Source organism: Rhineura floridana, chromosome 5 (genome assembly GCF_030035675.1).
Source record: "Rhineura floridana isolate rRhiFlo1 chromosome 5, rRhiFlo1.hap2, whole genome shotgun sequence".
NCBI lineage: Eukaryota > Metazoa > Chordata > Lepidosauria > Squamata > Rhineuridae > Rhineura > Rhineura floridana.
The window spans coordinates 179,409,085-179,432,879 of NC_084484.1; the positions used below are offsets into that span (position 1 = coordinate 179,409,085).

The 23,795-nt window shown below is 46.0% G+C and overlaps 1 protein-coding gene across 2 annotated transcripts in view; it reads left to right on the forward strand.

The window, feature by feature from the left end:
- GAB2 (GRB2 associated binding protein 2) overlaps window positions 1–23,795 on the forward strand; it is a 200,602-nt gene that overhangs the window by 93,777 nt on the left and 83,030 nt on the right. For both annotated transcript variants that reach the window (XM_061628982.1, XM_061628983.1), the window contains exon 2: window positions 10,772–11,072. In XM_061628982.1, coding sequence (XP_061484966.1) covers window positions 10,772–11,072 — 301 coding nt within the window. The remainder of the gene's footprint in view (window positions 1–10,771; window positions 11,073–23,795) is intronic.

Here is a 23,795-nt window from a genome sequence, read left to right on the forward strand (position 1 = left end):
CCTCCCTCTCTCTCTCCCTCTCTCTCTCTCCCTCTCTCTCTCCTTCCCTCTCCCTCCCTCCCTCCCTCCCTCCCTTTCTCTCTCTCTCTCTCTAGACCTTGCCTGTTTAGTGGAACAAAACACCACTTTATCTTAATTGAACATTACAGGTGGCAAAAAGGTGACGTCTGGATGCGGAATGCGTCACTTTTTGTATTTGCCCATGCCACACACATAACGGAACGTCATGCTTGCGCAGAGGACTAGCAACCCTGGGAGATGAACTGGCAACATTGGCTCCGGCCACTGATTTGATCCTGCACCAATAAAGAAGTGGCCAAAGGACTCTTTAACCCTTTCCTCCCTCACTGTGAACGTCAATTGAGGCTTTGGCTGAGCTGAGCTGTCTCCCTTACTCAGTTTGGCCAACGGCAGAGCATCAGCTCTGCATGCAGAAGGTCCCAGGTTCAGTCTCTGGCATCTCCAGGTAGGGCTGGGAGAGACTCCTGTCTGAAGCCCTGGAGAGCCTCTACCAGCCAGTGTAGACAATACTGCGCCGGACGGAACAGAGGTCCAACTCAGTATAAGGCAGCTTCCCATGTTCCTATGTTAAGAGTCAGCTTACATCAGGAGTGGGCAACATTTTTTTCCAACAAGGGCTGCATTTCCTTAGAAGTAATATTTTCAGTATAGCTCTGGCAGTGAGAGGGGCCAGAGCCAGCTCACACTGTTATGAATCAGAAGGAAGGGGTAATAGTGTGAAGTGGTGAAAATCTTAAAGGAAAAGAGAGAATTTGGGGTGGTGAGGGCTTAGTTATTTTACCCTTTCCTGCAGGAAATTAGGCCCTGGGGGTGCAGGCTGGCCACTCCTGTTCTGTATGATGTGGTGATGACTATTAGGTTAGATGGCTTTAAAAAGACAGAGGACCAGAAACATTAATTGAGTCAGATAGGCTTAGCAATGGCTATTATCCATGATAGCTAAGTGGAGCTTCCATGTTTAGAGGCAGTGTACCTCTTGAGTACTAAATTCAGGCGGCAAAGGACAGGTGAGTTCTATTCCCTTTGTGCCCTGTTCATCACAGATTTTCTGTAGGTATCTAGTTAGTCACTGTAGGAATCAAGATGTTGGACTGGATGGTTCCTTGGTCTGATTCAGCAGGATTCTTCTTTAGAGGTTTTGAAACAGAAGCTGAATGGCCACCTATCAAGGATGCTGTAGTGTTGAACTTCCCACATCAACAAAGGTCAGGCTCAATTACCTTTTGAGATCCCTTCCAACAATAATTCCACTCTTAGGAACAAAAGTATGAGCTTCCACCAGCTCTCTCATATGAAACCCTCCCCCTCAACAATTCTGAGAACCTATTCCATCATCCATCATTTAGGGAGTTTAGATAGTCGTTAACAAAGAGCAGGACCTTTTTGGTTGGAACCCCTAGGTCATAGAGTCACAGAATCATAGAGTTGGAAGGGGCCTATAAGGCCATGGAGTCCAACCCCCTGCTCAGTGCAGGAATCCAAATTAAAGCATCCCCGACAAATGGCTGTCCAGCTGCCTCTTGAATGCCTCCAGTATCGGAGAGCCCACCACCTCCCTAGGCCATTGGTTCCATTGTCATACTGCTCTAACAGTTAGGATGTTTTTCCTGATGTTCAGTTGAACCTGGCTTCCTGCAACTTGAGCGCATTATTCCATGTCCTGCGCTCTGGGACGATCAACAAGAGATCCTGGCCCTCTGTGTGGCAACCTTTCAAGTACTTGAACAGTGCTATCCTATTTTCCCTCAGTCTTCTCAAGGCTAAACATGCCCAGTTCTTGGTTCTGGCATTCCTTCTCCTTTGAGGTCGTGGTGGTATGCAATCCCCTTCCCCTTTTAGAGAGGAGTAAAGACCTATTCTTTCATTGTGCCTCTTCTGTTTAATATTGTCTGCAGATATTGGAGCACACATGTTGTGCCATGGTCCTCCTGTCTGCTGTTTGCTCCATCTTAATTGCGGAATGTAGCTGTTAATTAATTGTTGTTTTAGCTGCATATTATTTTTAATGGCTGTTGAAGCTGCTTTGGGAATCAGCGTGGTCGACAAAGTAGTTTGCAAATATTGTAAATAAATAGAAACAAAAAATAAAGCATGGGCCTCTCCAGACAAGTTGTGGGTTTTTTTTGGTGGGTGCATTTTGCAACATGTCATTAATGCAGTAATCGTGCATTATTGGGGGATTTATTCTGGCAGAGGATCCCATGTCAGAAACCTCCTCCAAAACTAGAGCGAATTGGACTTCTACCTAACAATGGGTTTCTCTAGACTAGTGGTTTTTTGTGGGTGCATACTCAGGATGTAATCATCCAGAGTCTCGGGTGGTCTTAAACCCTTTACTTTTTTGGGGAGCAGGGTCCCTATGTCTCCAGTGTCCTACGAGGCAATCAGCATGAAAGGGGAATATGCTAGCCACTGAGAAGAGTAGAAGAGTTTTCTAACTTGCTTGTTTCCTGCTGATTGGAGCCAATCAGAGTGAAAGGAGGCAAGTCAGCCACTGAGAAGACTCTTCTCAGTAGCTAACATCCCCCCTTTCATGCTGATTGGCTCCTAGAGACATCTGTTGTTGTGGGGGGAAGGCATTAACAAGGATCTCATGCTCAACCTAGCAGGAAAAGAAAAAAAGGGGGAGGGTGTGTAGCTGTGACTATCATGAAAGGGACCCTGCACTTCTGAATTTGTCGCTACGTGACTGTGCATTCTGCAACATGCCATTGACGCCATAATAATGCATTAGTGGTGGATTCATACAGGACCATTCATACACATCATTCACCTTATTAGTTCTGCAATGCGCCCCCAATGTTGGTGCATTATTGCCTATCTGGAGGGGCACCCTTGCAGTACAGGACAACAAAAGTGGGACAAAAAACAGACTGGAATATTTTATGTTGTATAAAGATAGAAGATTTATTATTTACTTATTTACTTATTATCTTTGTTTATACCCCGCCCTTTTTCCAGTGGAACTCAGGGCGGCTTACAACAAACATAAATACATATGATTAAAACATTCAAAATTCTACATTAAAATAAGATCAAACCATTAGCATGATTAAAACGTTTAACATCCACTTAAAATAAATAAAAACACATTAAAAATAGTGCAATTAAGCAATAAACAATGCAGCAGCCTCTCAGCAAACTGTCCTAACCACCTTTTATTCTAAAAGCCTGTTGGAATAAGAAAGTCTGCCTGCCGACGGAAGGACAATAAAGAGGAGGCCATCCTTGCCTCTTTAGGAAGGGAATTCCAAAGCCTAGGGGCAGCCACCGAAAAGTCCTTCTCTCACGTCCCCACCAATCGTGCTTGTGAGGGCGTTGGGACTGTGAGAAAGGCCTCTCCCGAAGATTTCAGGGCCCGGGCAGGCTCATATAGGGAGATACGGTCTACAAGATAGCCTGGACCTAGGCCGTATAGGGCTTTATAGGTCACAACCAACACTTTGAATTGTGCCCGGAAACAAACTGGCAGCCAGTGGAGCTGTTGTAACGGGGGTTGTAGCCAGCCCCTGATTTCAGCAGAAAGCTACAGGGCATGCACTGATTGGAAACGAAGCAGTATGTCCACCCTGAAACATTTGCAGGCACAAACAATATTTGTCCCTGGGACACTACTGAGCATTGTGAATGCGCAATAAAAAGGATGGCCCTCAGTAAGGTCGCCCTAGGATGTTTGGAGGCAGGGAGGGTGAGAAGGCTTTGAGCCCATCTGCACCCTATTAACCTTAGACCTTACATCCCAGGCTTAGGTCTCCAACCCCTGCTGATTGTTATTGATTATTATTTTTACTGCACTTGTAGGGTGGTGGGTGGTGGGCGCACTGAAAGATAAAGTACCACGCAGACCCCAGACACCCGCCATCCTAATTCACTTTCCAGTTGCAACACAGATTGTGATGATCTGTAGTTGCTGAATATTGTTTGTGGATTGTATTCACTGGAGACAGGGAACTTGTCAGTACATGCATGTGAGTACACACATATTTGGATGGGGCAGAGAGGGAGACTGTGTGTGTGAGAGGGACAGGGAGGCAAAATGTTTGATGTTGGATACGTTTTTTTTATTCTTAAGAGCCCTGCTGGATCCGGCCAGTGGTCCATCTAGTCCAGCGTCCTGTTCCCACAATGGCCAACCAGATGCCCCAATGGGAAGCCTGCAAGCAGGACCCGAGCGCATGCGCACTCTCCCCTCCTGCAGTTTTTAGCAACTGGTATTCAAAAGCATACTGAATTCCTCCATAATGGAGTAGAATGTAGCCATCAGGGTTAGCAGTAGCCAGTAATAGCCTGAATTCGTCTTATCCTTTTTTAAAGCCATCCAAGTTGGTGGACATCACCGCCTCTTGCGGGAACAAATTTCACAGCTTAACTATCAGCTCTGTGTAGAAGTACTGTTCTTTTGTCTGAATCTTCCAGTGTTCAGCTTCATTGGATGTCCCTCAATTTTCATATTATGAGAGAGGGAGGAAATCATCTTCTTATCCACTTTCTCCAAACCACGCATAATTTTATAGTGTGTACATAAGCAGTAGTTCTTGCCAATAGATTACGTGTTGGGCAGGGGGCCCAATCCATATAGGGTGTATCCCCCAAAATCCTGTTGGGACCTCAGTGCTCAGAGCAAACAGCAAGAGCCAGACTTTGTTTTTCCCATCTGATGAAATGTGGCCTAAATGTGCCTCTCTGCAAATAAATTAACCCATGCAAATTCATGGCATGATCCCATGCCCTGAACTTTTTCAGTATCTAGCAAGGTGTTCGCTTCAGTATATTCTAGTTCTGTGCAGAGGGCAACATCAGACTGAAGCCCACAGCCCCTAGCTGGGACACCTGTGTGTTCAAGGGCTGTGTGGATCCCAACAGCATTTCCTTGACAACCTGTGATTAAAGGCCAGCGCTTTTTAAAATTCTAGCTCCAGTCCCTGCTGTCTATCTCCGGCAGCTGAGCCAATATGCGTTTGACAAATACAGGCGCTTCTTGGCTGAGAGATGCATGATCTGAGAAACAGCCCTTAAAGCGAGCGTCATTCACCTCCCTCCATTCTACATACACAACAGATGTTTTTTCGGGAAAGGAAGATATTATTAAGGGCAGCGGAATGTCCAGAGACTTATAAATTGTCTAATGTTATGAGGAGAGCCGGAGAAGCTTTTAAATTGTCCACCAGCAGAAACAACATTGAAGTATTAGACCAGGGCTGGGGAGCCATTTTCAGCTTGAGGGCCGCATTTCTTTCTAGGCAACTTTCTGGGGGCCATGTGCCAGTGGTGGGCGGGGCCAGGAGCAAAAGTGGGTGGAGAAAGAAATTTACTCGCACGTCTCTATCTGGTCTCTATCCAGGCAAGCGGCAAACATTATCAGAGTTCAAGGATGCATTCTAGCCAGCCAAGCACTCAAAGAGGGTGCAGAGCAGGGTCAGCAAGGGATGTGGCCTGTGGAGAAGGGGGGTGGCTGGGGAGGGAGTGTGGCCTGGGGACAGCTGGAGAAGTGTGGTCCCAGACAGAGGGAGTGTGGTCCCAAACAGGGACAGATGGAGAAGCCTGGGGGACCACATTTGGCTCCTGGACCAGAGGTTTTCCCCTCTGACATAGACACTGTAGACAGGCCCAGCTACATCAGTTCATGCTCTCTTTGGGCAACTGGCAAAGGGCCCTGTGCTATCCCACCCCCCATCGAGTGCCTTAGAGCTGCCATTTAAAACTTCCCACAATGCCCTGGAACGATGCCATGCTGGGGGCATTGTGGGAAATTTGAAGTAGTAGCTCCAGCTGTCTGGTGTCTGCCAGGTATTCTCACCAGGGCCCATTGACCTATATGAAGACCCACCAGAGGGGCACTTTGCCTGGAGCTGAACCACACTAAGGGCGTGTCTGGAGTTTTGTACATCGCAGCTTCAGTACAGGTACACTAAATGGGTAGCACAGAGGAAGTTACAGATGGGTTTGCTGTAGGAGACTGAGGCTTGGTCTGGGACAGAATCCTGAGGTGGCGGAAACAGGTTGCACAGCATCAGACTGGCAGGTGAGGCTGAGGGAAATACCTTTTTTGAATGTTCCCTTACAAAAACATCTCCTTGCATGTTTTTGTTGTAGTTTGCTTGTTTGTTTTAAACTAGGACTTTAGGGAGAAAGGTTCTGGCAGAGCATGCTCTCTGTTGCACTAGCTTTCTACTTGCAGAGTTGCTTATGTAGGGAGGCATTCATGAGAGCTTGCATTGGCTGCCTGTATGTTTCCAAGCTCGATTCAAGGTGCTGGTTTTGACCTATAAAGCCTTACACGGCTTGGGACCACAATACCTGATGGACCGCCTCTCCCGATACGAACCCACCCATACACTACGTTCAACATCCAAGGCCCTCCTCCGGGTGCCTACTCCAATGGAAGCTCGGAGGGTGGCAACAAGGGAGAGGGCCTTCTCAGTGGTGGCCCCCAAATTATGGATTGACGTCTCTGACGAGGTGTGCCTGGCGCCAACACTGTTATCTTTTCAGCGCCAGGTCAAGACTTTCCTCTTCTCCCAGGCATTTTAGCATGTGTTTTAAATTGTTTTTATATTGTTTTAAATTTTAAAATTGTGTTTTAAATTGTTTTTAAAATATGTGTTTTAAATTGTATATTTGTTTTAATGTTTTTGGTTGCTGTAAACCGCCCAGAGAGCTTCGGCTATGGGGCGGTATACAAGTGCAATAAATAAATAAATAATAAATCAAGCCTGCTACATGAAGTGGTACAGTCCATTCTGCCACCTCTGAGCTCTGAGGCAATAGGACTCTGGATGCAGCAGAAATGGACTGGTACCACTTCAGAGTGCAGGTATGGAATTGCATGTGCTTTAATGCTCCCCTGTATGCGAGGCTGTATATCTATATATAAATAACTGAGGATCATTTCAAAATTGTATTCCCTCACCCCCCTTGAAGTGGTACTATCCAGAATTCTGTCATCACCATCTCATTCCACTGCTTGCATAAACCTGATCTCATCTCCATCCTGTGTCATAGTGGTAAATGCTGAACTTAGCTCAGGAGCTCATCATGACAATACTCCATAGCCACACCCCTAGGAGAGGCCAGAAATGCAAGCAGCTGTTCTGACCCAAATACACACACACACACATGCACCAAAGAGAGCAGTAATAGGCAATAGCACAATATCTAGTTTATTAGGATCAGCTGATTGTAAAGGATGGTAAAGCGCTGGCATGTTTGAATTTGGCTGGGGAGACGAGTTCTCATCCCTGATTGGTCATGTGGCATGACTACAATCCCATGCATACTTTCCTGTTGGTAAGCCTCGTTGAACCCAGTGGTGCTTATTTCTAACCATTGTAAGACACACTGAGCTTTAACCAAAAAGTCCAGAGCTTGGAAAAGTTACTTTTTTGAACTACAACTCCCATCAGCCCCAGCCAGCGCTGGCTGGGGCTGATGGGAGTTGTAGTTCAAAAAAGTAACTTTTCCAAGCTCTGCCAAAAACAAATATTCAGCCAGCTGAAAGGCTTTGGATTAGAAATGCAAACCTATACAAAGAAGTGTTACCATTTCCATTGCTAGCGTTGTGGAAGGTGTTCAGTTCACATCCTGCTTTTTGACCTCTACAAGCCCTACAAAGTGGCTTTATGTGTCGGTATTTTTTTTTTCTTAGTTAAAACTCTTTACACAGCACCAACTTTAACACACTCGACCCTGAGAGATTTGGAAAGGGTTTGGGGATACATGTGTGCTAAAGAAGTGTTTCCTCAGATCAAGCACTGGCAAATCTTCTTCCTCAGCCCTTTTGTTGCCCTGGACCAGAGTTTACTGACAGTGCCAATAAATCACAACTCTGCATTCACTGCCCGTTCAAGGTTTGCTTGCAGCTAGTTCAAGTTCCATCCAAAAGATTTTCCTGCGTGAGGCAGCAAATCTGTCACAAACGCACTTGCACTCTCTCTCATTAACACATCTTCTTTTGCAGGCCCCTCTTTGTTTCTCTGAGGCTTTTTGCAGAATAACTCCTTGGTGGTTTGGGTGTCATGATTCAGATCTCTCTGGTTGCTTCCAGGAGACCTGTTTATTGAGTGTTTGTCCTGATTTGTTTGCACAAAGTTTGCAGAGAGGTTGTAGGACCTTGCCTGTCGAGAAGTTATACGGTGTTGCACCAAGCGATTGTTATCTCAGTACATTTCCTTGTCACTCTCCAGTGTACTGCAAAAAGTCCAGTTGTTTTTGGAAATGGGTTTGTTGCGTGAGAGCAGCAAATCCACTTCAGTTACACAAGCTGAATTTAGAGCTATCTTGCCACAGAACTCTCGCAAGTGCAGGAGACAAATTTATTAACCCAAGTAGTGTTAATCTTACCATCTTTTGGACAATTAACTTTTTGTCAGAGGATCAAAATTGACATCTGACCTGATTGGCTTCAACAGAAGCCACAGGACCTCTGGGGAAGTGACCATAGCTCAGTGGTAGAACATCATCTGCTTTGCATGCAAACGGTCCCAGGTTCAATCCTCAGCATCTCCAAGTAGAGCTAGGAGAGACTGCCAGTCTGAAACCCTGGGGAGCTGATGCCAGTCAGTGTAGGCAGCACTGAGCCAGATGGACCAATGGTCTGACTCAGTATAAGGCAGCTTCCTGTGTTGTATCGGGGGGACAAACAAGGAATAACCGGCAGCTGTTGCAATTTAATAGATAAAAGAAGCCATTGTATAAGTCATAGAAAAGGAAGCTTGAAACGCATCATCTCCTGCTTCCTCTGACTGCCCTTTTGGCGTGCTCTCTCTTTCTCTCGTTCTATGAAGCAGATACTGGAGAGCAATCATACTGATAATTCATCTGTCGGGGAAAGGGCCATAGCTCAGTAGCAGAATCCCTGCTTTCCATGCAGAAGGGCCCAGGTTCAATCCCCATTAGCTGCAGTTAGAAGGCTCAGGTTGCAGGGAATGGGACATACCCTCTGCCTGAGACACTGGAAAGCTACTTTCCATCAAAGTAGATGGTACTGATCTGGATGGACAGGCGGTTGACCTTGATGGTGGCTGATGCCCATTGTGACTGGTGGGGCAGAATTCAGGGAGCCCAAACAGCAGGTGGAGCCAGAGCCAATGACAGGCAGGGCCAACTAAGGCCACATTCACACCATATACTTATTCTGCTATTAGTCCACTTTAAACAGTCATGGCGTCCCTCAAAGAATCCTGGGAATGGTAGTTTGTGAAGGGTGATGAAAGTTGTTGTTATGTGCCTTCAAGTTGATTTCGACTTATGGTGACCCTATGAATCAGTGACCTCCAATAGCATCTGTCATGAACCACCCTGTTCAGATCTTGTAAGTTCCTTTATGGAATCAATCCATCTCTTGTTTGGCCTTCCTCGTTTTCTACTTCCTTCTGTTTTTCCCAGCATTACTGTCTTTTCCAGTGAATCATGTCTTCTCATGATGTGTCCAAAGTATGATAACCTCAGTTTCATCATTCTAGCTTCTAGTGATAGTTCTGGTTTAATTTGTTCTAACACCCAATTATTTGTCTTTTTCGCAGTCCATGGTATGCGCAAAGCTCTCCCCCAACACCACATTTCAAATGAGTTGATCTTTCTCTTATCCGCTTTTTTCACTGTCCAACTTTCACATCCATACATAGAGATCGGGAATACCATGGTCTGAATGATCCTGACTTGAGTGTTCAGTGATACATCTTTGCATTTGAGGACCTTTTCTACTTCTCTCCTAGCTGCCCTCGCCAGTCCTATCCTTCTTCTGATTTCTTGACTATTGTCTCCATTTTGGGTAATGACTGTGCCGAGGTATTGATAATCCTCGACAAGTTCATAGACCTACAGTTTTCAGAGTTCTATGGGAAGAGGGACTGACTGTTAAACCACTCTGGGAATTGCAGCTCTGTACAGAGAATAGGGTTGGAGACACACTTACTGTTGTGCTGGTTCCAGTGCGTCTCCACCTCTCTTTTCTGAAAATGGGGGCACACAAAGCTTTTTTTAAAAAAAGATGTTTTTAAAGCTTTTTTTTAAAAAAAGATGTTTTTAAAGATGTTTCGTTTTAATATGTTTTTAAGGATGTTTTGTTTGAATATATTTTCAAATCTGTTTTTATGACGTTTTAGAGTGTTTTTAGTGCTTTTGTTTGCCGCCCTGGGCTCCTACTGGGAGGAAGGACGGGATATAAATCTAATAAATAAATAAATAAAATGCTAGTCAGACTCTACCCATTTCTACTGTAAAACCTGGTCAGATCAGGTTGAGGGTTTTTTTTAAAAAAGGAAAAATCCAGCGTGAAATAGTTTTTACAGCTGATTGGCAGATCTACTTGTTCCGCCTCCGGGTATGGCCAGTGGAAACGCTTTGCTGTAGACGACTAGTGTGCTCACAGCCTAGGGGTCTCCTAACAACTCTCAGCACTCTTCACAAACTACCCTTCCCAAGATTCTTTGGGGGAAGCCATGATTGCTTAAAGCAGAATCATAGTGGAATAAATATATGGTGTGAATGTGGCCCAATTCTAGTTTTGTCCCCATCCTCCTTGATGGGGCAACAGTGAGCCTTAGGAAGAGGAGGTTGATAGGTAGTGCTGCCACACCCTGGACTGGTTATCACTAAGAAGTCAGACAGGTGGGGGCTGGGTGAGGGCAGACTGAGGCTGGTGGGTAATGTCCCACTTGTGCTAATGGAGCAGCCTCCATTAGTTGACCAGGTATAAGGTTTCCTATGTTTCCAAGCAGTCCAATGATTTCGTGCCCTCTCTCTTCTCTAGGCATGGAAGAAACGATGGTTTATCCTTCGCAGCGGCCGTATGAGTGGAGACCCAGATGTGCTGGAGTACTACAAGAACGACCATTCCAAGAAGCCGCTGCGTGTGATCAACCTCAACTTCTGCGAGCAGGTGGACGCCGGCTTGACCTTCAACAAGAAGGAGCTGCAGGACAGTTACGTCTTTGACATCAAGACTAGCGAAAGGACGTTCTACCTGGTGGCCGAAACGGAGGAGGACATGAACAAGTGGGTTCGCTGCATTTGCCAGATCTGCGGCTTCAACCAGTCCGAAGAGAACACAGGTATGGCCAAAATGTCACAGCTGGGGTGTGGAATGAAATTTCATGCATCAAAACAGGACTGTCACTTATTTATTTTACGGAAGGTAATGCATCAACCGTTCATGTGAAAAAAAGGTCTGTTACATGCAGAAGGAAGCCAACAAACAAACAAACAAATGCATTTTGGAGTGAAAGCAGATCACATTGGAAAAGTAATAGGTACATTTCTGTGGTCCAAGGCAGCAATTGATTTCAGGTGGTCCATGCAGAACAAAATTACTGGGGGTCTCTTGGCGGACAACTTCATTAGTTGCCTGTTTGTTTCTGGGCCCAGTTTAATGTGCTTGTGTTGGTGTTTAAAGAACTAAATGACATAGGTCCCAAATATCTGAAAGATTATTGCCTTCCATACAGACCTTCTCGAGTATTGAGATCAGCAGAGGGAGGCCTTTTGGTAGTTCCATCACCCTTGGAAGCTCAGGGGGTTGCTGGCCCGAGAGAGGGCCTTCTCTGTGGCAGCCCCTAAGTTGTGGAACTTCCTCCCCACTGAGGTACATCTGGCAACTTTGCTGTACAGCTCTAGGCGAATGCTGAAGACGCACCTCTTTACCCTGGCCTTGGCACCTGAGATGTGTATTTTTAGGACCCACCCTACTTTGTGATTCTGGTTGTTTTTAATTGTTTTTAACACTATATTTTAAAATTATTGTAACCTGCTCTGGGAACTTTGGGTGAAGAGTGGAAATAAATGTTTAATAATAATAATAATAGTAATAATTCTACAAATCAAAGCAAATACTCAAAATTAATTTTATATAACTTTTTTCCTTTCATTGCTGGTATTAACACTAATGCCATAATTGAAAATAATGGGCCCTAGACTAAGGCTGCAATCCAGTACATGTTTACTCAGGCGTAAGCTCCATCTTGTTCAATGGGACTTTTTTGTAGGTGTGTATTGGATCGCAGCCCAAGCTGCTAAGAAGGGTCCCTTTTGAATTCTTTTAGGATAGCTTTTGATGAATTCTTTTTGTGTGCATGGTTTAAATCTGCTGTGAACCACTTGGGATATCTTGAAAGGGGAAAGTAGGTTGTTGTTATTATTATTATTATTATTATTATTATTATTATTATTATTATTATTATTGCAGAGCTGGTATAGCACAGTGGGGAGGAGAGCCTGGCTGGGAGTCCAGAGTCTGTGAGTTCAAATCCCTGCTCATGTCTCCTGGGTGTCAAGGGCCAGCTAAAGATCATCCCCACAGTGAGCGGCTCAGGGTTTACGTGCCCTGCCACCTGTGCAGCCATGGGCAAGCTGCACAGTCCCAAGGAGCCCAGTTGCCCCTCAGCTGGCAGTGGCGGACAAGGAAGGGGCTGGCTTGTGCAGCTGTATCAAGCTGAGCAGGCCCTAGCCAGCTGGGGAGGACTAGCCTCAGAGGGAGGCAATGGGAAACCCCCTCTGCATACCTCTTACCATGAAAACCCTATTCATAGGGTAGCCATAAGTCGGGATCGACTTGAAGGCAGTCCATTTTTTCATTATTATTATTATTATTATTATTAATTACATATACATCCCACTTTTCCTCCAAAGAGCTCAAAGTGGTGAGCGTAGTTCTACCCTCTCCATTTTATCCTCACAACAATCCTTTGAGGTAAGTTAGGCTAAGAGACAGCGACTGTCCCAAGTTGCGAGCTTCGTGGCTGAGTCGGGATTCGAACCCGGTCTCCCAGGTCATAGTCCAACACTCTTACCATGACACCACACTGGCTATCCCCTGTCACGGTCCAGGGGGTGCGGTATGGGGTGAGGGTCCAAGTCCAAGGAGGTATAAGCCTCTGGCCAAAACAGTCACTAACAAGGGCAGGGTGGAAGGTGCACTGCAGTCCAAACACGCGAGGGTCAAGCACAGGGAGGCAGGGAAGTCCAAAAGATGATCCAGAGACAATGTCAGGCACCAGTCCAAGGACAATATCACAGGGTAAAGTCAGCTCAGCCAGGAGGGGCAACAAGGCTCAGGAGCAAGGAGACAGAGACCTGTGTTGTTTCACGCAACTGGAAAAAGGAGACCTGATATATTCCGGCCTCTAATACCAAACCCTAACCACAGCTAGTGCTGGTTTAGGAGTTTCAGAGATTCCTTACTTATAAGGAGACCCCTAACACACAAGGTGTACAACCACTCTGGGTCCATAGACGCATGCTGTGCTGTCACTCTCTGGCCCAGACCAGGGATGTGCTAGAATTCCACCCAATTTGGATTTGATACTGAATTTTCCATTAATTCACTTATTTGCTTTTGTTGCGGATTGGATTTTTATGTAGTAATTTTCTGTGGCTATTTTCGGAAATAGATTGTTTATAAAAAATATCTGTGTCTCAAGTATTGATATTAATAATATTTTATCAAAATTCCCCTTAATTTATTAATATTTCCTTTCAAAATATCAATATTTTTCCAAGTGGGGAAAACGGATCAGTAAAAGCAGCGCCTTGCAGACAAAGAATGGACTCAAATCAATGCCAGCCGGTTAGGTTGACAGAATGCTTTCGAACTGTCACCAGCCAACAGATCACATCCCTAGCCCAGACCTTTTGTCGCTGTTCCTCTCAAGGACAGAGGTGTGGCTCCTCCTTCTCTGACATAGCCAAAGTTTCATCAGCAAGACTTTCCCAGACAGCCCCCCAAGGGGATCCTCAGCTGTGGTTCTAGGGGACTTTTTCTGCTCCCCAAGGTCCGTGACCGTCATTCCCCAAGGACTCTGTGTCTGGTACCGGCTGAGGGTTAGTCATGACACCACTTAGTCGTCATCCCCTGTTGAAATGAAGCCAAAATATGTGCTGCTGTATTTGCCCATATGTATTCTTTTTTCTTTTTCTTTACACACTTCCCCATATGGCAAGAATTACAAGAGCGATGCTGTAGGGTTTGGTTGACTTTGGGTGAGAGAGCTCTGGAGCAAGGGGGATGTTCTTGCAGCTCTCCAGATGTCGTCAGACTGCAAATCTCATCGGCCCCAGCCAGCATGGCCAATGGTGAGCGGTTAGGGGAGATGTAGTCCACCAGCATCTGGAAGGCTAGAGGTTCCCTGCCTGTCAGGCCCAGTATGTGACTCAGGAACCAGACCAACGGCTGTAGTTAATTCGTGTTTTATTAGGGTAATGTCCAAACAAAGACTGCGTTTTCTCATGAAGCAATACAGGGATACAGGTCCTGCGGCATTGGGAGAAAGTTGACAGAGCAAGGGACTTCTTCCCGCCTGTTCTTTAAGAAGGGGCCAAACGGGCGCGCAATCTTTCGCTCCTCCTTAACTGCCCCTCAGGTACTGCCCACCTTCCCCCCCTTCTCTCCTGTCTTTTCAGCTGTCTGCGTGTGCGCGGTGAGGGGGGAAGCATCACCCCCTCCTCTTCTGAAGTTTCCGATTCCAGGATGGGGGATAGGGGAGGGGCTGATGGTAAACTGCCTCCCCGCTTTTCGGCTGTGAGCAGCCCTCCCTCTTTCCCCTCTTGCTCTGAGCCTAAAAGAGGGGGAGGCGTGAGAATGTCCAGGGAGGGCTCAGGCTCCCCGTTGCTAAGCGACCTTATCACTGGCAGTTCCTCTGTTTCGTCTTCGCTCCAAAGGGGGGAAGTTCCTCCCCCTTCCCTCTGCCATCCATCCGAATACTCTTCTCCCAACTCTCCGGGATCCAGCTCCCCGGGATTGGGACCCCAGTTCTGCCTTCCGACACCATCCCCCCTCCCAGGCTGTGCCCCCCTCCCCTTGTCTGGCTTGGGACGGTGGGGAAAACGTTGATGGAAAAGTTTTACCAATTCTGGAGCATGCACATCAGCTGCATCTTCCCATGATCTGTCAGCCACCCCATAGCCTTTCCAGTGAATCAAGTACTGCAGCTTGTGGCGTCTGATCCTGGAATCTAAGATCTCCTCAACTTCAAACTCAAGCTGCTCATTTACCAGGAGTGGAGCTCCGGGAGGTTCCTCCGGCCGTAACTCACTGGGAGGGGCGGCTTTCGTTAAGAGGGATTGATGGAACACAGGATGTATTTTAAACGTGTCAGGCAGCTTCAGTCGGTACGCCACGGGATTGATTTGAGTTTCTATTTCGAAAGGACCCACCCTCTTGTCTTGTAATTTTCTACATTTGCCCGGCATCTGGAGGAAGCGGGTGGACAGCCATACCTGGTCTCCCGGTTGAAGGGGGGGCCCTCCTTCCTGTGCAGGTCAGCAACTCGCTTGTACTCCGTTTTGGCTTTGTTTAACTGCTGTTTCAGTGTCTGTTGCGCCGCTTGCAATTCCTTAAGGAAGTTCTCAGCTGCCGGTACCAGCATTCCTTCTGAGCTGCTTGGAAAGACTTTAGGATGGAATCCATAATTAGCGAAGAACGGGGTTTGTTGAGTGCTGGAGTGCAGAGAATTGTTGTAGGCGAACTCTGCAAAATGCAAATATGATACCCAGTCAGTCTGTTGATAGGACACATAACTTCGTAAATATCTTTCCAAAACGGCGTTCAAGCGTTCCGTCTGCCCATCTGTCTGGGGGTGATGGGTGGAGGAGAGTTTTAATTCTGTCTGCAACTGTTTCCACATTGCTCTCCAAAATTTGGCTGTGAACTGAGTTCCTCGGTCTGAGACTACGCTGTTTGGCAATCCATGCAGCCGGTAGACTTCTTTTATGAATAACTTGGCCGTTTCTTTAGCCTCTAAGGCCCCTGCACAAGGAAGAAAGTGTGCCATTTTGGTAAGTAGATCCACCACTACTAAGATGGCTGTCATTCCTTGGGACTTGGGTAGATCAGTTATAAAATCCATGGAGAGGTCCTTCCAGGGTTCGTGTGGGACAGGCAACGGTTGTAACAGTCCTGCTGGTGTCCCTGTTTGTGTTTTGGTCCGCAGACAGACAGAGCAGGACTTTACATAACTGTCAATATCCCGACGCATTTTAGGCCACCAGAAGTCCTTGGCCACGTTCTGAATGGTCTTGTAAATCCCAAAGTGTCCCGCTGTGATGGAATCATGACACTGGCGTAGGATTCTGAGCCTTAATTCCCCTTCTGGCACATATCTGGTGGTTTTGAACCATAACAGTCCATTTCTCCAGTGAAAGGTTACTTCTGAGTCTTGACCTTGTCCCGTCTCCTGCTGATATTTTAGCATGTCTGCATCTTCTTCTTGTGCCTTTTTGAGTTCCTCTTCCCATGAAGGCTGGCATACTCCCAACGTTAATTTCTCTGGCGGGATTACGTACTGAGGCTGGTCCTCGGATTCACTTTCTTTGTATTGTGGCTGTCTGGATAAGGCATCCGCTCTCTGGTTTTTGGCTTGGGCATGGTAAGTAATCTGGAAGTTAAACCTAGTGAAGAACTGGGACCATCTTATCTGTCTCTGGTTCAGCTTTCTGGCTGTTTGGAGGCTTTCAAGATTCTTGTGGTCGGAGCGCACTTCAATTCGATGAGAGGTCCCCTCTAGGTATTGTCTCCAGTTTTCAAAAGAATCCTTGATGGCCAGCAGCTCCTTCTCCCAAACTGTGTAGTTCTTCTGTGCAGGCTTTAACTTCCGAGAGAAGTACGCACAGGGGTGCAGCTCCTTCCCTTCTTGGTCTAATTGTAGCAGGACCCCCCCGATGGCAAAATCTGAAGCATCTGCTTCCACTACGAAAGGGCGGTTCGGATCAGCAAAGCGCAGAATGGGCTCAGTAGCAAACCTTCTCTTCAGCTCCTCAAAGGCCTCGGTGGCGTTCTCTGTCCATTGAAACTTCTTCTTCCCCCTTAAACAGTCAGTCAGAGGAGCTGTTAAGTTGGAAAACCCTGGAATAAACTTTCTGTAATAATTGGCAAACCCCAAAAACCGTTGTACATCCTTTTTGGTGACAGGTTGGCCCCAGTATAATATGCAGCTTACTTTCCCTGGGTCCATCTCCACGCCTTCTGCTGAGATTCGATATCCAAGGAAGTCTAGAGACTTGAGGTCAAATCCACATTTCTCTAATTTAGCATACAGGTGATTTTCTCTCAGTCTCTTCAACACCGTCTTCACATGCTGGTCGTGGTCTTCCTGGTTCTTTGAGAACACCAGGATATCATCTAAGTAACAGATTACATACGTGTCCAACAAGTCTCTAAACACGTCGTTCATGAATTTTTGAAAAATTCCTGGGCTTCCACAAAGCCCAAACGGCATGACCAGGTATTCATACTGTCCGTAAGCGGTCAAGAATCCTGTTTTCCATTCATCTCCCTCCTTCATTCTGATCAGATTGTACGCTCCTCTCAAATCCGACTTCGTGAAGATTTTTGCAGAGCGCAGTCGGTCCAGCAACTCTGAGATCAGGGGCAGCGGGTAGCTGTTGGGGATGGTGATCTGGTTCAATGTGCGATAGTCGTTACAGGGTCTGAGTTCCCCCCCCTTCTTTTTCACAAACAATAGTGGCGCTCCAGCAGGGGATTGTGAGGGGCGTATGAATCCTCGCCTCAGGTTTTTATCCAGGAATTCCTTCAGGGCCTCCCTCTCATTCTCTGTGAGAGAGTAGATTCTCCCTGATGGGATGCTGGCTCCTGGCACTAGGTCAATCGCACAGTCGTAAGGGCGGTGGGGGGGTAAAGTCTCTGCCTCTTTTTCATCAAACACATCTTTGAATTCTTCATACTTTGGCGGCAGGGTCACTTGCTCGATCTCTTGCACTGCCCCCGCTAAGGTGTTCTTGATTCCTTCAGGTTGACAGTTCTCCTGGCAATACTGTGAGGTGAACCACACCACCGCCTCCTTCCAACTTATTTTGGGTTCATGCTTTGCTAGCCAGGGCATTCCCAGAATCACCTCAAAGTTCGAGAGATCTGACACGTATAGCGAAATGAACTCTTCGTGCCCGGGGATTTGAAGTTTCACTTCCTCCGTGGCTTGTGTCACCCCTCCTGACTTCAGGGGTCTCCCATCGATAGTCTCCACAGCTAGGGGAGCGTCCAGTTTCCACCGGGAAATTCCATGACGCTTGACTAACTTTGCATCAATAAAATTTGTGGAGGCTCCACTGTCAATTAAGGCAGTGGAATTAAACACCACTCCTCTGGAAGTTGTAATCCGAACAGGCAAGACCAACACCCCCTTTGAGGGAGGTTGGATTGTTGGGGGGCCTTTATACAACGCTGCCCCCAGTCCACCGGCCTGCATGTGGACTGGGTGTTCTAGTTTCCCGACGGCTCGGCTTTCCCCCCTTTCAGTCCACAGTCTCTGGCCACATGGCCCGGCTTTGAACAATAAAAGCATAAACGTTCCCGGCGTCGTCTTTCCTTTCCTTCTTCCGACAGTCTTGGCCTAGCCCCTCCCTGTCCCTCAGTTGCATTACCTGCCATCCCTGCAGTGGGAAGGGTCTTGTTGCGGGATGCCGAGGCTGAGTATCTCGGGACCTCCTGCTTCCTTTCCAGGCGCCTTCCTTCCATCCGGTGATCTATCTGTAGGCATAGCCGGATGAGCCCTGGTAGGTCAGCGGGGGGGGGGGTCCTGGCCAACTCATCCAGGATTTCAGCATTTAATCCACTCCGGTACATAAACATCAGGGCGGCGTCATTGTAACCAGTTTCCTGGGACAGAATTTTAAAAGCGTTAGTGTACTCGGAAACAGTCCGTATAGCTTGCTTCAGAGCGCCTAGTTGCCGCACTACTGTTTCAGCCCTTTGCGGGTCTTGAAACATCTCGGTCATCTCCTGTATAAATCCTCTGTACCTTCCTAAGACAGTATCCTTTCTCACGAGATACGGAGTCACCCATTTTGCAGCTTCTCCCTTCAGGAGGCTAATCACGAAAGCTACTTTAGCCCCATCGTCTGGAAATTCCGTGTGCCTGACATCCAGATATAACTCACATTGAGCCACGAAGGTTGCCAACTGATCACTTTGTCCCACGTATTTTGGGGGCAATCCAATGGGAACCTTTACTACGGCAGCTGGAGGGGCTGTTCGCATCTGGTCTATCGTGGCCTTCAAGGTTTGATTATCCGTCTTCAGCGCCTTGACTGCTGCTAGCAGGGCTTGAACATCCGTCTGCAAATCAGCTACCTTAGTCCTCAAGAGTTCCACTTCTTCCGTCTCAGAAGTGGGGTTCGTCCCCCCGCTGCTTCCTTTGACATCTTGTCCCAGTCAAGTGAAGAGAGCGTTGAGGGTGATTTAGGTGGCTCTGTCAAGCTGTCAGGCCCAGGATGTGACTCAGGAACCAGACCAACAGCTGTAGTTAATTCGTGTTTTATTAGGGTAATGTCCAAACAAAGACTGCGTTTTCTCATGAAGCAATACAGGGATACAGGTCCTGCGGCATTGGGAGAAAGTTGACAGAGCAAGGGACTTCTTCCCGCCTGTTCTTTAAGAAGGGGCCAAACGGGCGCGCAATCTTTCGCTCCTCCTTAACTGCCCCTCAGGTACTGCCCGCCTTCCCCCCCTTCTCTCCTATCTTTTCAGCTGTCTGCGTGTGCGCGGTGAGGGGGGAAGCATCACCCCCTCCTCTTCTGAAGTTTCCGATTCCAGGATAGGGAAGGGGCTGATGGTAAACTGCCTCCCCGCTTTTTGGCTGTGAGCAGCCCTCCCTCTTTCCCCTCTTGCTCTGAGCCTGAAAGAGGGGGAGGCGTGAGAATGTCCAGGGAGGGCTCAGGCTCCCCGTCGCTAAGCGACCTTATCACTGGCAGTTCCTCTGTTTCGTCTTCGCTCCAAAGGGGGGAAGTTCCTCCCCCTTCCCTCTGCCATCCATCCGAATACTCTTCTCCCAACTCTCCGGGATCCAGCTCCCCGGGATTGGGACCCCAGCTCTGCCTTCCGACACTGCCCTAGAGGTTCGTGTTGTCTTGCTAATATTTGCTTTATTTACAAAAATGCAAGCATAGCAGAGGGAAACATTCTCCTGTGACCAGATAGCTCAGATGCTTATCCTGCATCACATCACCAGAGGCAGCCAACTTCAGTCAACTCATAGTTCTAAAATTCTCTCTTCCCTCCCCCTTTCTCTCATTCTCCCCAAATTTAAAAATGCAAAACTGGTGCCAAATTGGATACATCTAATTTATAAGAATTCTAGAACTCAGCAAAATTTGGTCAATTTTTGTGAAACTAGAAGGCAATTTAAATCTTTAATAAAAAAGAAAAAACGCCTAGCCTTAAAACAATCCTGGCAAAGCCTCTTGCAAGCTTCCAAACTAAAAAATTCGGCTATTTTTTGGCGGCAATTAGCCGTTCAATGGCCTAAATCATCTTTCCAGTTTGAGTGTACAATCGCCCCAACTGTATGGGAAGATTACTATGGTAATCTGTTCCAAGCGACTAGTTCTGGATTCTCGCAACCATTGCAATTACCATCTGAAATTCCTCTTTGGCCGCCTGTTACAATTGTCGAAGTGATGGAACTTATAGAAGATCTGAAGCCAAATAAGGCCCCTGGTCCGGACAGTATACCTCCGGAAGTCTTTAAGGCCAACGCTGAGTGGTGGGCCCCAATCCTAGCAGTATTGTTTAGCACAATAAACTCTACATTACAAATTCCTGAGGGTTGGGGAACTGCAATTATTGTACCCATTTATAAGAAAGGCTCTACTTTAGATCCGGCAAAATATAGGCCTGTAAGCTTACTTAATATAATAAGTAAATTATACTCAAGTTATCTGTATAAAAAATTATCATATTGGATAAATCAAAATGAAATTTTAGCCCCAGAACAGGCTGGATTTCGTTAAGGGCGTTCAACTCTTGATCACGCCCTCGTTTTGCAACATTTGGTAATTAAGTATGCTTGTAAAAAAAGAGGAGCCTTGTTTGCTGCTTTTATCGACCTTAAATCGGCATTTGACCTGATATCGAGAACAAGATTATGGTCCAAGCTATTAGACCTGGACATAGATAGGCGCCTATTGATATTAATACAGGGTCTTTATGATGATACGTACCTACAAATTCGTTGTAATAACAAGGGGCACCTAACAAATCCAATTCCTACCTTTAAAGGGGTAAAGCAGGGATGTATATTGGCACCCCTACTGTTTAATATTTATATTAATGCAGTGGTGGAAAACCTTGCTTTTATTCCCTCTCATCCTCCGAATTTAGTGGGCTCACCGAGATTCTGCCTCTTATATGCGGATGACATAGTATTGTTATCCCAATCTCCGATTGGTTTGAAAAGACTTTTGAGGGCTTTTGCTTCTTTTTGCTTGAAAAAAGAACTTATTATAAACTATGAGAAAACGAAAGTCCTAATTTTCACAAGGAGAAAAATAAATCACGTATGGAGAATTAATAACTATTGTATAGACCAAGTTAAATCCTTCAGATATTTAGGAATTGTTCTTTAATCAACAGGCTCATTGCAATTGCATCTTAAATACTCTATGCTAAATGCCAAGCGTACAACTAAGGCTCTATTATCATTCTTTTATAATAAGGGTGGACAACTTGTTCCACCCATTATAAAAATATTTGTAGCAAAAGTTGTCCCTCAATTACTTTATGGCTCACAAATAACTACAAGTGAGAACATTGTAGTTTTAGAATCTATCCAAAACTCATTTCTCAGAGCTATTCTTGGAGTACCTACATGTGTGCCTAGTTTTATACTGAGGTTGGAAGTTGGTTTACAATCCATTGAATCCCTTGTTTGGAAAATGAAACTATTGTTCTGGCTCAAATTGCTATTCAATCCGATTGGTCTGGCCCCGCAAGTCTTATTGGATTCTTTTGGTTCCCCTTGGGTTAAAACTGTCCTCGCTAAAATATCTAATTTGGGATTTTCCCTTCCCAATATTTTACAGATGGGTTTTAATTTGGCTAGCGCAACGATTAAAAAGCGTCTTAGTGATATTGATTTTCAAGAGCATTTAATGCAAATTAGGAATCAAAGACATAACCCTAAATTTTGCACTTTAATGTCTTATTTATCGGCTTTGGACTTACCCAATTATAGGAGAGCTTTTACATTAATTAGACTAAATATACTCCCCTCTGCTCTCCTTGAGGGCAGGTATAATAAAATACCTTACTTAAAAAGGCTATGTCCTTGTGGATACGACGAGATAGAAACTAGCGAGCATGTGCTTCTTCGTTGCTCCTTTTATCAAGACTTAAGACAACAACTAATCGTGCCCATTTTAAAGTCATTACCCGGTAGATCAGAAAGATTTTATGTGGATTATTTACTTGGGGATTGTTCTCCCCAAGTTACTCTTGTAGTTGCCAAATACACAGTTGCTGCAATCCGTTGGAGAAAAATATGTATCCCTGATTGTTAAATGTGTGCCTTTTAATTTTTAAATTTTTAAAAAACTTTTATACCTCTTCGTGAATTAATCTTTTGAAATTGTTGTTAATATTTTATTGTATCTGGTTTTTGACTGTAATAAAGTGATTGATTGATTGGATACAGGAATACCCCGCATTAACGTATGCAATGGGTCCAGAGTGAGTATGTAAACCGAAAATGTACTTAAAGTGAAGCACTACCTTTTTTCACTTGCGCCGCCACTGTGCCACCTCTCCTTCATGCGGAGCCTCAAAGCCCCACGCTAAAGCCTCTGCTGCTGCGCTGCCGCACCTCTCAGCTGATTCGCAGTGGCGCGGTCACGTCTCTTTCCACCCCCCACCGAAAGAACAGGCCACAACCAAAGGTTAAGTGTCCATTCTTGCGAAGCGAAGTACGTGAACAGGAATGGTGCTACTGTAAGTATGTCTGTACTCACAAGTGTCCGTAAAGTGAAGGTCCGTATAGTGGGGTATTCCTGTATTTACTGTGTAATAGCTGTGGTTTACTCATTCATTTTTTTCAAGGCATCTGCATGACTTTGTGAACTAAGCATTCCCCTCCTGAGTTTTCACAGTTCATCTTCCTTCCTTCCTTCCTTCCTTTGGAGCCCAGAATATCCAACATGTTTAAAAACTCAATGGAATACATACACAATTCCTCAGGTGTAGATGACCTATCACACCACTATTCTGGCTACTTCTGTTATCTACAGAATGCTGTAGCCCATTTCCTTTGTATGGTCAGTTTCTCTTCTCTAGAAACGAGCTATCACTTTAACCCTTCCTTTTCCAAGTAGCATTGCCTTAATATCAAGGTTTCTCTCTTCCTCTCCCCCACCCGCAAATTGCAGCAGGGGGCAATTATGAAAACTGCCCTTGGGGGTGGGAGAAGGGGGAATGCCCACAGCGCCAAAGCATTAGAAGTCTGGAAGCAGAGTTGCTCTTCCAGTTTAAAACAGAACAGCAGGGATTCGGTGCTGCTAAATCATCCATCCCTGTCTCTCTGCTGGTCCCTGTCACTCTGAGGGATGTCACCTTCCCAGACTCCGATGGGCATTTACATTCCAAGGGCTAGAAAGAGATTCCAGGCTATCAAGAGAACATTCCTAGTCATTCACACCCTTTTGTTAAAACTCTCTGGCTGCGGATCAGGTGGCCATTTGCAGCTGCCAAGGTGGTCAAACTCCCTTTTACCCTATCTAGGTTTAAAATAACTTCAGCAGTAGTATAGTGGCAAATTCAGAAGTGCAGGATCCTTTCATGTTAGTCCCAGCCATACCCCCTCCCCCTTTTTTTTCTGGGGGGTTGAGAATGAGATCCTTGGTAATGCCTTCTCCCACACAACAGACATCCCCAGGAGCCAATAAGTAGGAAAGAGGAGAGTGTTAGCTACTGAAAAGAGTCTTCTGTGACTGACTCGCCTCCTTTCACTTTGATTGGCTCCAGGAAAGGAGAAGGAAGCATGTTAGAAGACTCTTCT